Below are 15,167 nucleotides of genomic sequence, written 5' to 3' on the forward strand. Positions count from 1 at the left end.
AGACAGGGGAGTGTGAGGGGACTGACAGACAGAGGGGAATGTGAGGGGACTGACAGACAGAGGGGAGTGTGAGGGGACTGACAGACAGAGGGGAGTGTGAGGGGGCGAACAGACGGAGGGGAGTGTGAGGGGACTTACAGACAGAGGGGAGTGTGAGGTGACCGACAGAGGGGAGTGTGAGGGGACTGACAGACAGAGGGGAGTGTGAGGGGACTGACAGAGGGGAGTGTGAAGGGGCGAACAGATGGAGGGGAGTGTGAGGGAACTGACAGAGGGGCATCTGAGGAGACTGACAGACAGAGGGGAGTGTGAGGGTACTAACAGACAGAGGGGAGTGTGAGGGGACTGACAGACAGAGGGGAGTGTGAGGGGACTGGCAGACGGAGGGGAGGGTGAGGGGACTGACAGACAGAGGGGCGTCTGAGGAGACACAGACAGAGGGGAGTGTGAGGGGACTGACTGACAGAGGGGAGTGTGAGGGTACTAACAGAGGGGAGTGTGAGGGACTCACAGACAGAGGGGAGTGTGAGGGGACGAACAGACGGAGGGGAATGTGAGGGGACGAACTGACAGAGGGGAGTGTGAGGGTACTAACAGAGGGGAGTGTGAGGGGACTGACAGACGGAGGGGAGGGTGAAGGGACTGACAGACAGAGGGGAGTGTGAGGGGACTAACAGACAGAGGGGAGTGTGAGGGGACTGACAGACAGAGGGGAGTGTGAGGGGACTGACAGACAGAGGGGAGTGTGAGGGGACTAACAGACAGAGGGGCGTCTGAGGGGACTGACAGACAGAGGGGAGTGTGAGGGGGCGAATAGACGGAGGGGAGTGTGAGGGGACTCACAGAGGGGAGTGTGAGGTGACTGACAGAGGGGAGTGTGAGGGGACTGACAGACAGAGGGGAGTGTGAGGGTACTAACAGACAGAGGGGAGTGTGAGGGGACGAACAGACGGAGGGGAGTGTGAGGGGACGAACTGACAGAGGGGAGTGTGAGGGTACTAACAGACGGAGGGGAGTGTGAGGGGACGAACTGACAGGGGAGTGTGAGGGTACTAACAGACAGAGGGGAGTGTGAGGGGACTGACAGAGGGGAATGTGAGGGGACTGACAGACAGAGGGGAGTGTGAGGGGACTGACAGACAGAGGGGAGTGTGAGGGGATTGACAGACAGAGGGGAGTGTGAGGGGACTAACAAGGGAGTGTGAGGGGTCTAACAGAGGGGAGTGTGAGGGGAATGACAGACGGGAATGTGAGGGGACTGACAGACAGAGGGGAGTGTGAGGGGACTGTCAGACAGAGGGGAGTGTGAGGGGACTAACAGGGGAGTGTGAGGGGTCTAACAGAGGGGAGTGTGAGGGGAATGACAGATGGGAGTGTGAGGGGACTGGCAGACAAAGGGGAGGGTGAGGGGACTAACAGAGGGGAGTGTGAGGGGAATGACAGAGGGGAGTGTGAGGGGTCTAACAGAGGGGAGTGTGAGGGTACTAACAGACAGAGGGGAGTGTCAGGGGACTGACAGACGGAGGGGAGTGTGAGGGGTCTAACAGGGGAGTGTGAGGGGAATGACAGATGGGAGTGTGAGGGGAATGACAGACAGGGGAGTGTGAGGGGTCTAACAGAGGGGAGTGTGAGGGTACTAACAGACAGAGGGGAGTGTGAGGAGACTGACAGACAAAGGGGAGTGTGAGGGGACTAACAGAGGGGAGGGTGAGGGGACTGACAGACAGAGGGGAGTGTGAGGGGACTAACGGAGTGTGAGGGGTCTAACAGAGGGGAGTGTGAGGGGAATGACAGATGGGAGTGTGAGGGGTCTAACAGAGTTGAGGGTGAGGGGACTGACAGAGGGGAGTGTGAGGGGACTAATGGGAGTGTGAGGGGTCTAACAGAGGGGAGTGTGAGGGGAATGACAGACAGGGGAGTGTGAGGGGTCTAACAGAGGGGAGTGTGAGGGGTCTAACAGAGGGGAGGGTTTGGGGACTGACAGACAGGGGAGTGTGAGGGGTCTAACAGAGGGGAGTGTGAGGGGAATGACAGACGGGAGTGTGAGGGGACTGACAGAGGGGAGGGTGAGGGGACTGACAGAGGGGAGTGTGAGGGGACTAACGGGAGTGTGAGGGGTCTAACAGAGGGGAGTGTGAGGGGAATGACAGACGGGAGTGTGAGGGGACTGACAGACAGGGGAGTGTGAGGGGAATGACAGAGGGGAGTGTGAGGGTACTAACAAACAGAGGGGAGTGTCAGGGGACTGACAGACGGAGGGGAGTGTCAGGGGACAGACAGAGGGGCGTCTGAGGGGACTAACTAGTATGTTTGATCTGATTAACTGCCTGGGAGAAGAAGATGGTGTGAAGTTTTTGTTTTACTCGCCTGTAGCACTCTTCAGAAGGGAGCTTTTGGAATAGGTTTGAACACCTCGATGAAAAGGCTTCGATGGGACTGTGCAGTTGAAATGGCTGATCATGAACTAGTTGAGCTGAAGGGCCTGTTTGTTCCTGTGTCTCCATGACTCTATCTTTCTCCACAGAAGCTTCCTGACCTGCTGGCTGGTTTCCTATGTTTTCTGTTTATTCTTAATACCAAGCACCTTGACTTTGTGATATTTTCCTTGAGGTCAGGAGGGGTTTCTGCCGCATTGTTTGTGGGGCGTTAACCGTTCCGGTCTTTGATCCTTCTTTTACTCACGGCAGGTCTCAGGCCGCGAGGGGGAAGGAGAAGGATAAGGACTCTAATCTGACAGAGTCAGGGATGAAATTGGAGCCTGTGCCCGGGCTGCCTGGTGGTAAGTAGAGGCGATGTCACCAGACTACTGTAGATAGGAAGTGTGGCCAGCGACATGGATAGGGAAGCTTTGCAGAGATAGGGGAGCCCCTCTGTTGGTCAGGCTCGACGCACATGCCAGGGCCGTATGACACGGAGAGCAAGCTGTTGCCCATGCTGCAGGCTCCCCCCTATTCACGCAGCTGATGAATCCAAAGGAACGGCAGAGAGTTGGCACCAGTGGCATTGCAGGAGTTGCCAGCCAGCATTGAACTCAACATAGGAATGCCTTAGGGACTCCAACTCCAGAACTTTTCCTCAGGGTTCACTCCCGAAGCCTTCACCATGCATGGGTGTAGTTGCAAGGCAGTGGAGGGTTAAGATCAGTGTTCCTTGCCCTAGACAGCTGCCACCATGGCCAATGTGCTCCATCTGCCTGAAGCCCCAGTAGCCCACCTTTGCCCCTTCTCCAGGAGAAGGGGTATGGAACACGCGTGAAATGCTGGAGCAACTGCAGCTCAGCAGGTCAGCCACGTCTATGGACATTCAATGTTTCGGGCAAAGACACTTCTTCAGGACTGGAAAGGCAGGGGGCAGAATCCATAATAGGGTTAGGGGAGAGGAAGGCGTCCACGTTGGCAGGGGATTGGTGAAACCAGATGCGGGGGGAGCTGGGTGGGTGGGTGGGGAAGGAGGAGAGAAGTGAAAAGTTAAGGGGTTGATAGGTGGAAAGGGGTTGAAGAGGAAGGAATGTGATTGGAGAGGAGAGTGGACCGTGGGAGAAAGAGAAGGGGCACAAGAGGGAGGTGAGGAGTAGAGAAGGGCTGAGAGGGGAACCAGAATGGGGGAAGAGGGAAGACATTACCGGAATTAGAAAAGTTGATGCTAATGCCATTAGGTTAGACGTTTCCCAGATGGAACATGAGGTGTTGCTCCTGTAACCCGAACGTGGTCTCATCATGGCAGTAGAAGGGGCCATGAACTGACATATGTGAATGGCTTGCAAACTTATTCCCTGCTTTCTCTCCCTCTCATAGCCTTGCCTCCGCCACCCACGGCCGTCGAGGAGGAGGCTCCCGCTAACTTCTTTAACCTGCCGCCCAGTGCCCCTCCGGCTGTGGTGAACATTTCGCTGCCTCCTCCGCCGGGACTCGCTCCACCCCCACCCCCAGGTACAAGCGCTCGTATCGGTCTCTTACCCTGGTCTCCCAGTGTGTGCACCGCAATGTCGTTACTTTGGTTGTTCCGTGAGCCTCGTGGGCGTGGGTCTCCACTGTGGAAAACTCGGGAAGGGGGGAGGGGTTCCGGTTTGCTGGGGCTCAAGGCTGCTAAATTCACTGGAGTATTTGGAATATCGTGAGCAATTTGGATCCCATATCTGAGCAAAGTTATCAAGCAAACAAATCAATGTTCCCCTGGATCACAGTGCACCCACAAAACATATATCACACACAGCACATACTGTAAAACTAAATATTACCACAAATAAGTTAATAAAATATAAATGAATATGCATGTAGTGTAAACAGTAAACAGCTCTCTGTCCTGGTGATGAGACCTCAGTGGTGACAGGGTATTCATTAGTCTCACGGTCTGGAGGAAGAAGCTGTTACCCAGTCTGACAGACCTTGTCCTGATGCTCTGGTACCTCCTTCCTGATGGGAGTGGGTGAGAAAGATTGTGTGATGGCTGGTAAGTATCCTCAGCAACGCTTCAGGCCTTTCATCTGTAACGCTCCCGGTGAATGTCACAAACGAGGGAGGGCTGTGCTGACATTGGAGGGGGTCCAGAGGAAGTTTACAAGAATTATCCCAGGAATAAAAGGGTTAACATATGAGAAGCATATGCTGGCTGTGGGCTTGTACCTGCTGGAGTTTAGATGAATGAGGGGTGATCTAATACTGAAAGGCCTTGATCGAGTGGATGTGGAGAGGACGTTTACGAGAGTGGAGGAGTTTAGGACCAGAGGACACAGCCTCAGAATAGAGAGATGTCCATTTAGAAAGGAGATGAGAGAATTTCTTTAGCCAAAGCGTGATGAATCTGTGGAATTCATTGGCACAGATAGCTGTGGAGGCCAAGTCGTTGGTTATATTTAAAGCAGAGGTTGATAGGTTCTTGATTAGTCAGGGCATCAAAGATCACGGGGAGAAGGTGGGGGAGTGGGGTTGAGAGGGAAGATAAATCAGCCATGATGAAATGGCCATTTAATTTATTTATTAAAGGTCTGTTTCTCTGCTATATGGTTTTTTTGTCCAAGTTCAATCAAGTTCAAGTTTGTTACTCAACTATACACAGGACTACAGTCAAATGAAACAGTGTTGCTGTGGGGCCAAGGTGCAAAACACAATATCAATAGTCACACACGGCACACATAGCACATATAATTATGACAGCCAAAAAACATTGTTATAAAAAAGATTTAAAAACATAATAGTCCAAGACCCTGAGTGTCGAGGCTTGTAGATTGATGGTGCGTGGATGTTGTCCTGGAGCCTCGTTTCTGCAAGAGTAAGCCCACAGCAGTTCCTCATCTCGCTCAGTGCAGCTGCAATCCAGCGTGTTTCCCACCGAGCAAACACTGGAGAGCAGCATGAATGAGAGGGGCCTGCCCCCAACCCAGCACTGAATCCAGTGACTCACAGCCGACTCCAGGCGTCTCCTTCCTTGGCAGCCGCAACAGGCAGAAATGAGCTCTGTTCCGTGCCAGAAACGAGTGCACTCCGCTCCCCCATCGTCAGTCTCATCAACGAACCGGTGCATCGGACTCACAGTATTCTACATAACCGATGTCCAACAGGATCTTGATAGCACAACACAAGCATCCAGGACAATCACCCGTACTCGCCTCATGCCTTCTTGGGAGTTGTATGTATACTGCATGTTTCTACAACTTTGGATCACTAACTCGTGCCTTTTCTTCTCTCTGTCTGTCTCTCCCCACAGGATTTGGACCCACTGTATTCCACGGCATGCCTCCGCCACCACCTCCCTTCCTCCGGGCACCAGGACCCATCCACTACCCATCCCAGGACCCACAGCGCATGGGTGCTCACACAAACAAAGCCAACAGCGCCTAACTCCTCCAAGTCCCGCACCCCGTCACTCTCGCCCCCTCCGCCTGCCTCGCTAGCCGTGAAAGGACGGGCAGGCATCAGAGCTGGGTGAGCGTCGGTTTAAACTGGGCCCCCAACCATTCCAGTGGAGTTTATTTTTTTTTATACATATGTGTTGAGGAATTAGTTTGGTTTTTATTTCCCTCTGATCTGTCTCAGCTGAAGAATTCCGGTATAGAGACTGTCTCTGTGTCAGTCAGACCTGCACAGTCTGAATATTAACAGGATGCCTTTGGAGTGCCCACTCAGCTTCCCCTTTCAAGGGGCTTGCTGTCTCGTACGAGACTCCCTGTGTACTGGGTTTTGGCTGGAAGTGACATGTGTACCTTCCTGTCACCCCACCAGTTACACAGTGAAAGAGCACTGAATCTGGAGACCATGTTGTTTGGTCTGGGTTTGTGGGACGAGAAACATCGGAGGTCTTAACCCATGGGACTCGAGGACCAGCTTTCCCTGCATTACTTCCCGGACCTTGCCTCAAAACAGGGAGGGAGCAGGGAGCGTTGGCTGGGCGGGTTTTTATTGTCTGCTTGGGCACTGGCTCCAGCAAAGTTTTTGAAGTGAGGGTAACGGGACAAAGGTCTGCTAAAGAAAAATAAACACACGCCTACCATCAGCGGCCTGAGATGTGTGTTGATGATCGAGTCTAACTGCGGCCTGGGAGCAGTCTGTTTTATTGAAAAAGGGTTCTGAGGGTTTAGGGGCTGCTTTCACCTGCTTCTTCCTGTCTGTTTTGCCCAGGAAAATAACTTGTTTGCACAGAGTACAGTGCGGCAACAGGCTCTTTGGCTCATGATACATATGCAAAATTAATCCCATCTGCCTGTACGCCTACATTCCATGTCTCTCTTCATTTTATGCCTATCACCCATGACAGGAATCTGGGGAGCTCCCGTCGGCAGCCTATGGCAACAGCAGCTCACCGGAGTCCTCTGTCCTGGGCCGAAGGTTGATCAGCCCCCTGGGTTCTGCTTTTGCCGCGTGACTTCATACTTCTAGGCAAAGTTCCTTCCTCTCCCAGGGATGAGGTCTTTGTAACTTCAGCTGGCATTTCTGTAGCTGTGGGTTTTTATGGGATGGGGTTGTTAACCTCTTGCCCAACCTGCTGGGTTGGGGAGTTCATGTGTCTAAGTGTCTCTTAAACATAGCGCAGTACGGCACGTGAATGGGCCAAGTAACCATGCATTTCCAGAGGGAGCCAGATAAAGGTAACAGATGTGGTACAGTACTGTTACATCAAAGTTCTATTGATTCAAAACATCCCGGGATACTTGCTGGGATTATTTGTCCCCCTCTAGTCTTTGCTAGTGGAGTTCCAGATGCCAGGGAGAGTGTAAAACAGACCCTTCAGCCCATCTGAGTCTGTGCTAATTATGAAACACTCATTTACACTAATCCCATTCCAGCCCATTTTATACTGACATTTCTATCAACTCCCCCCCCCCGCCCCATTCTACCCCTCAACCTACACAACTAGGGGCAACTTCCAACAGCCAATTGTATTTAGAGATGGAGCATGGGGCAGACCCCTCCAGCCACTGAGCTGCACCACACGATGTTAACGGCTACGCTACCATTGCATCATGCAAAGGTTAGGAGTTACAATGCTGTTAATGAATTCAAATTAAAATACAGCTTCTACCATCTATTAAACCACCCAGTTCCTGGGGCGGGGGAGGGGGGGGAAAACGACACCATTCCTGGAAATCCCCCACTGTCCCCATAGTGACCGTAATTTCCCTCTTCAAGGACACCGGGGCATGAACTTCACCCCGGAAGGCAGCTGGCTCAGACATTGCCTGCAGCAACCTGCTACCTAGACCCACAAATACCCAAATTGGCTAGGCTCAGGAGAAAGCCTACCCGGAAATCCAACGACCTCACCCCCACCCCTCGCACTGGGTACCAGTATATCAGGAGCAAACTGCTGTGTCCCTGTTGGGGTCTGCCAGTTTCTTCCACAGTTCTCCCCCACCATTCTGCAGCACCTTAAATCAAGGGCATAGCAGTCAAGTGTGAGTGAAGATGGTGGATTGAGCATTGGTTTGAGGTGATCGGAGAATGGGCAGCACAGTAACGTGACAGCACAACGCTATTACAGCTAGGGACACCAGAGTTTGGAGTTCATTCCAGTGTCCTCCTGAAGGAATTTGTACATTCTCCCTGTGACCGTGTGGGTTTCCTCCGGGGGCTCCAGTTGCCTCCCACAGTCAAGAAAAGTACTGGTTAGGTTAATCGATCACTGTAAATTGTCCCGTGATTAGGCTAGTGTTAAATCAGTGGGTTGCTGGGCAGTGCGGCTCATTGGGCTAGAAAGGCCTGTTTTGTGCTGTAACTCAGAAAAGTACAGTACAGAAACAGGTCCTTTGGCCCATCTAGTCGGTGCCAAACTATTTACACTGCCCATTCTTGTCGACCTGCGCCAGGACCAGTGGCCTCTACCCATGCTATCCATGTACCTATCCAAATTTCTTTTAAACATTGAAATGAAGCTCAAATGCACCACAGCTTGTTCCACAATGTCACAACCTTCAGAGTGAAGACGTTTCCCCTCATGTTCTTCTTAAGCTTTTCACCTTTCACCCTTAACCATGACCTCCAGTTGTAGTTCCACCCAGCCTCCGTGGAGAAAGCCTGCTTGCATTAACCCTATCTATACCCCTCTCAATGTTGTACACATCTATCAAACCTCCCCTACACTCCACGGAATAAAGTTCTAATCTATTCAATCTTACCCTAACTCCGGTCCTCCGGACCTAGCAACTTCCTTGTAAATTTTCTCTGTACTCTTTCAACCCTATTTACATCTTTCCTGTAGGTAGGTGACCAAAACTGTACACCATACTCCAAATTAGACGTCAGCAACGTCGTATACAACTTCAGCATAACATCCAGTCTCCTGCTCTCAATACTTTGAGTCATGAAGGCAAATGTGGTAGAAGTTTTCTTTACGACCCTACCTGTGATGCCACTTTCAATGAATTATGGACGTGTATTCTCAGATCCCTTTGTTCCACTAGTTGACGTTTCACGGAGACACTTCATCAAGACTTTATTTATTCCTCTCCATAGATGCTACCTGGGCTGCTGAGTTTCTCCAGCATTTTGTGTGCGCTACACAAGATTTCCAGCATCTGCAGACTTTCTTGTGTTTAAGATTAAACTAAAGCTGACCCGGGGGTGGTGGTGGTGGGGGAGGAGGGAGAAATGCGCCCCCGCTGTAGCTGAGAGTCTCCGTTCCCTACATCACACTGTTCGACACCCACCCCCTTCAAAACTCACGTCGCAATTTGTATTCCTCAACTCTCCAGCCGCCACCGCACAAGCCTCAGTGCCTCTGAACCACTACGTGACTGAATTATGTATGGCTGTATATAATCATACACCGCCGGAGATGGCTCATCTTGTCCTGAATACAGGGAAACTGCAGGTGACCTGTCGCCATGAACTCAGCAAAAACGTTCATATTTAACCATACGTGAATACAGCAAAACACTACCAACGACACACAGCACATATGGTTACGATAGCAGAAAAATCATAGTCACAAAAAATACATAGCCCAAGTCACCGAGTGGCAAGGTATGTTGGATGTTGACCTTCACACCTCACACTTATAAAGATTCGTCTTTTTAAAAAATGGTTTCTGAGTCTGGTTCATTTAAAGCAACAAATACATAAAATGCTGGAGAAACTCAGCAGGTCAGGCTACAGAGAGTAATAGACAGTCGACGTTTTGGGCCGAGACACTTCATCGGTACTGGAAAGGAAGGGGGAAGAAAATGGCTTACCTTTCCATAGATGCTGCCTGATTTGCTGAGTCCCTCTAGCATTTTGTGTGCGTTGCCCAAGACTTCCACCATCTACAGAATCTCTTGTGTTTATGATTTATTTAAAGCTGCCTTCTGAGAAATATGATTGGATGATATCTTTAAGGTTCTTTTTAAAAAGTTGCATGTGTTTCGCTATTTAAAGATGTAACATGAGACGAGTAGGGATTGTTGTGGGTGTTTTTTTTTCGCCTTAAAAAGTAACTTGGTTACACTGAACAATACAACACAGGTGCAGACCCTTCGGCCCACAATGCGTGTGCCAGCCATCATGCCAATTTAAATTAATTCCGTCTGTCAGCATGTGGCCCAGGTTTCCGCATCCCCTTCGTCCTTCGCGCCATCCCCACCCACTCACCTTCCCCCTCACCTGGTCTTACCTATCACTTTCCAGCTTCTCACCTATCATCTACCAGCTTGCCTTCCTTCCCCTCCTCCACCTTCTAATTCTGGCTTCTGCCCCTTTCCTTTCCAGCCCTGATGAAGGGTCGTGTCCCAAAATGCTGACTGGTTATTCACCCCTGCCTCCGCTAAATGATGCCTGACCTGAGTTCTTCCAGCATATTGTGTGTGTTTTGCTTCCATTCCCTGTCTGTCTAAATGCCTCCTAAATGTTTCTGGTACAGCGCAGGAACAGGCCCTTCAGCCCATGGTGCTGTGCCAAACTAATAAAACTTGTAATTAAATGCTTGCGAATCCCATTTACTTCCTTAAAGTTGTCATAGCCGGAGGAAGTAGAGGGGATAAGCTCCTGCTACCTATTAAATGCTCCCAATCATACAACTCTCAAATAACCTCTGACAACCAAGTCCAGCTCCTGGCCTTGACATGTGGCTTAGCTAATAAGCCTGGTGGAACCGTTTCTATGGACAGGAAAAGGGACAAACGTAGGTTACCAGCACCTCAAAACCAGTTGCTTCAGGCAGGGCATGGAAGGTTACAGGACGAAGACTGGAGAATGGGTTTGAGAGGGAAATGGATCAGCCAGGATGAAATGGTGGAGCAGACTCCATGGCCTAATTATGCTCCTATGCCCTATAGTCTTATGGACCTCGTTAGCTGTGGTTGGCAGCTCAGCTATGAAAAGGAAAACTGATCACAAACCTCCACTGCCTTGGGGATGTACCCACTCATGGGGAAGGCTTCAGGATTTAGAGGTCCTTCAGTGATGCCACCGGTGCCAAATGGTATCAGTCTCTGCCATTCCTTTGGCAAGAGGAGTTGGTGCTACATGGGTAACAGCATGTTCTACATATCATACTGCCTTGACGTATATCATATAGACAGCTGGGATGTAATAACCATGGAGGACCTCAAAAAGAATCTCTTCTGTTTACTACATCCATATGCCTCCAATCTCTGCACATTTACTCAGAGCCTCCCAAAACATCTCTGTCGTATCTGTCTCCACCACCACCCCAGGCAACACGTTCCAAGCACCTACAACTCTGTTTTTTAAAAAAATACTCTGCACCTTTTCCCTTCTCGCCTTAAATGTGGACCCTTTGGTATTTGACATTTCGACCCTGGAGAAAAGATAACCATCAGCCTACCTGCGCCTCATAATCTAGTAACTCTCTTTCAGATCTCCCTTCAGTCTCTGCTGCTCCAGAGCAAACAATCAAATTTCTCCTTATAGTACATACCCTCCAGTCAAGGAACCTCACCATCCAGGCCATGCTTTCTTACTACTACAGCCATCAGGAAGAAAGTACAAGAACCTCAGGTCCCACGCTATCAGGTTCAGGAACAGTTATTACCCGTCAATCATCAGACTCTTGAACCAGAGGGGATAACTTCACTTGTCCCATCGCTGAATGGTTCCCACAACCAATGGATTCGTTTTCAAGGTCTCTTCATCTCACGTTCTTGATATTGCTTATAATTAATTGCTATTATTTTGTTAGTTTTATTCTTTTTGTATTTGCACAGTTTGTTGTATTTTGCACGTTGGTTGTCTGTTGTATGTAGTTTTTCATTGATTCTGTTGTGTTTTGTTGTACTTACTGTGAATGCTCACAACAAAATTAATCTCAGGGTAGTATATGGTGACGCATACATATGTACTATGATAATAAATTTACTTTGAACTTTAATCTAGGCAGAGCCCTGATAAGCCTCTCCAAAGCTTCCTCATCCTATCATTGGCAACCAGATCTGAAGGCAGTACATGGCACATGATCTTACTCCAGATGAAGGCTATTCAGAGTTTTATAAAGCTGCAACGTAGCTTCCTGACTACTGTTTCCACCCTAATAACAGGTGCCCCATGTTCTCTGTGTTTAAAAAAACCTTGCTCACACATTTTCTTTAAATATTCCCCCTCTCACCTTAAATTCTAGTCTTTTTGTATTTGACATTTCTACCATGGAAGAAAGATACTGACTGTCTAGCCTTTTAATGCCTCTCACACCACTGAGGGTGAAAAAAGGCAGCACTTTGCCACAGTTTTTGGAGTTAGACTGCACCCAATCAGTGAACGGGATTTACAGAAAAGGTGGAATAAAAATAAGGCTGGTACAAATGGAGCGGCCATTATGTGAGTGGGCTAGTGTTGGAGTGGCCTTGGCTTATCAGGCTTGGGAGAGGTAAGTATTCAGTGTGTTTCTTTTTCCTCTTTTTAATTCTTTGTCAGTTAGTGCAGTGAGAATGGCTCCAGGGGCTGTGTTTTCTTCTGTGTGTGAGATGTGAAAATTCTAGGAGACCTTCAGCCTCCCGGATAACCACATCTGAACCAGGTGCACCGAGCTGCAGCTCCTCTGAGAATGTGTTAAGGAACTGGACCTTCAGCTCATGCAGGAGACTGAGGAAGCGATAGACAGGGAGGTAGTCACCCCTGGAGAAGGAAGGAAGATGGGCAGCCAGTGCAGAGTACCCCTGTGGCTGTTCCTCTCAGTAATAAGTATACCACTTTGGATAATGTTGAGGGGGACGACCTACAAGGGAGGAGCCACAGTGACTGTGTCCTTGGCACTGATACTGGTGCTGTGGCTCAGAAGAGAAGAGAGCTGAAGAGAACTGCAGTGGTGATAAGAGATTCCATAGTCACAGGAACAGAGATGAGATTCTGTGGGTGCAATAGAGACGACCCAGATGCTATGTTGCCTCCCAGGGGCCAGGGTCAGGTATGTCTCAGATCGGGTCCATGGCATTGAAATGGGAAGGGTGAGCAGCCAGAAATCTAGGTACATATTGGCACCAATGATATAGATAAGAAAGGTGAAGAGGTCCTGAACATAGATTTTAGGGAGCTAGGTAGAAAGCTGAAAAAGAGGACCTCCGGGATAGTAATCTCTGGATTGATGCCTATGCCACATGCCCGTGAGGGATAGGATGATTTGGCAGGTGAATGCATAGCTGAGGAACTGGTATGGAGGCAGGGTTTATAGATCATTGAGATCTCTTGTGGGGCAGGTATGACCTGTACAAAAGGGACAGGTTACACCTGAACCCCAGGAGGAGCAATATCCTTGTGGGCAGGTTTGGAAGAACTGTCATGGAAGGTTTAAACTAATTTGGCAAGGGGTGGGAACTGGAGGGATCGTGCTGAGGATGGGGTAGTTGGTTTACAGTCTGAGGCAGAGTGTAGAGACTGCTAGCAAGGGGAGACTGATGATAGGGCAAAATCAGTCAGCAGGATGAGCTGCAACGTAAAAGGCGGTCAAAACTAAAAAGGGTGAATACAGGACAAGATGTTGTATTTGGATGCATACAGTATATGGAATAAAGTCGATGAACTTGTAGCACAGTTACAGATTGGCAACTATGATGTGGGCATCACTGAATCATGGCTAAAGAAGATTATAGCTGGGAGCAACATTCAAGGATACACATTTTATCGAAAGGACTAGCAGGTAGGCAGAGGAGGTGGGGTAGCTCTGTTGACTAGAAAATCAAATCAGATCCTTAGAAAGATGTGACATAGGATCAATGTGTAGAATAGCTGTGGGTTGAGCTAAGGAACTGCAAGGGTAAAAAGACCCTGGGAGGAGTTCTATACAGACCTGCAAACAGTAGTAATGATGTGGTTTAGAAATTACTGGAGATTGAAAATGCATGTCAAAAGGTCAATGTTACGATAGTCATGGAGGATTTCAATATGCAGGTAGATTTGGAAAATCAGGTTGGTGCTGGATCCGATAGGGAAAATTTTTAGAATGCTGACAAGATGGCATTTTAGAGCAGCTCATGGTAGAGCCCACAAGGACATCAGCTATTCTGAATTGGGTGTTGTGAAATGAACCAGAATAGATTAAGGAGCTTAAGGTAAAGGAACCCTAATGACCATAATATGATAGAATTCACCCTGAAATTTGAGAAGGAGAAGCTAAAGTCAGAAGTATCAATATTATCGTAGAGTAAAGGGAAAGAGCAGCTGGCCACAATTGATTGGAAAGGAACACTAGCAGGGATGACAGCAGAGCAGCAATGGCTGGAATTTTTGGGAGCAATTCGTCAGGTGCAGGATATATGCATCCCAAAAATGAAGTATTCTAAAGGCAGGATGACACAAAGCCAACATCAAAACCAAAGAGAAAACATATAAATAGAGCAATCATTAGTGGGAAGTTAGAAGATTGGCAGTCTTTTTAAAAAACAACTGAAGGCAACTTAAAAAGTCGTAAAGAAGGAAGAAATGGAATACGAAAGTAAGCTAGTCAACAGTATTAAAGAGGATACCAAAAGTTTCTTCAGATGAATAAAAGGTAAAAGAGAGGTGAGAGTAGATATTGCACTGCTGGAAAATAATGCTGGAGAGGTGGTACTGTGCCACAAGGAAATGGCGGATGAACTGAATACATACCCATGATATTACTGGAAATATTCTAGCATGGATAAAACAGTGGCTGATTAGCAGGAGGCAGAGAGTGGGAATTAAGGGAGCCTTTTCTGGTTGGCTAATGGTGACTAGTGGTGTTCCACAGGTGTCTGTGTTGGAACCGATTTTTTTTTACGTTATATGTTAATGATTTGGATGAAGGAATTGATGGCTTTATGGCCAAGTTTGCAAACAATATGAAGATAGGTGGAGGGGCACATAGTGTTGAGGAATTAGAGAGGCTACAGAGGACTTACGCAGATTAGGTGAATGGATAGAGAAGTGGCACATGGAATACAGTGTCAGGAAGTGTATGGTCATGCACTTTGGTAGAAGAGCTAAAAGGGTTGACTATTTTCTAAATGGTGAGAAAATTCAAACATCTGAGGTACAAAGAGACTTGGAAGTCCTTGTGCAGGATTCCCTAAAGGTTAATTTGCAGGTTGATTTGGTAGTGCAGAAGGCAAATGTGATGTTGGCATTCATTTGAAGAGGACTAGAATATAAAAGCAAGGATGTAACGTTAAGACTTTATAAAGCACTGGTGAGGCCTCACTTGGAGTACTATGAACAGTTTTTATCCCCTTATCTGAGAAAGGGTGTGCTGAAACTGGAGAGGATTCAAAGGAGGTTCACAAAAATGAT

At 48.7% G+C, this 15,167-nt stretch overlaps 1 protein-coding gene across 1 annotated transcript in view; it reads left to right on the forward strand.

The window, feature by feature from the left end:
* Positions 1–9,683, forward strand: part of rbm22 (RNA binding motif protein 22) — a 33,132-nt gene extending 23,449 nt beyond the window's left edge. The window contains exons 9-11 of the mRNA XM_063053042.1: positions 2,688–2,779; positions 3,795–3,929; positions 5,704–9,683. Coding sequence (XP_062909112.1) covers positions 2,688–2,779; positions 3,795–3,929; positions 5,704–5,837 — 361 coding nt within the window. The 3' untranslated portion in view covers positions 5,838–9,683. The remainder of the gene's footprint in view (positions 1–2,687; positions 2,780–3,794; positions 3,930–5,703) is intronic.
* Positions 9,684–15,167: the final 5,484 nt, after the last annotated feature.

Source organism: Mobula hypostoma, chromosome 7 (assembly GCF_963921235.1).
Source record: "Mobula hypostoma chromosome 7, sMobHyp1.1, whole genome shotgun sequence".
Lineage (NCBI taxonomy): Eukaryota > Metazoa > Chordata > Chondrichthyes > Myliobatiformes > Myliobatidae > Mobula > Mobula hypostoma.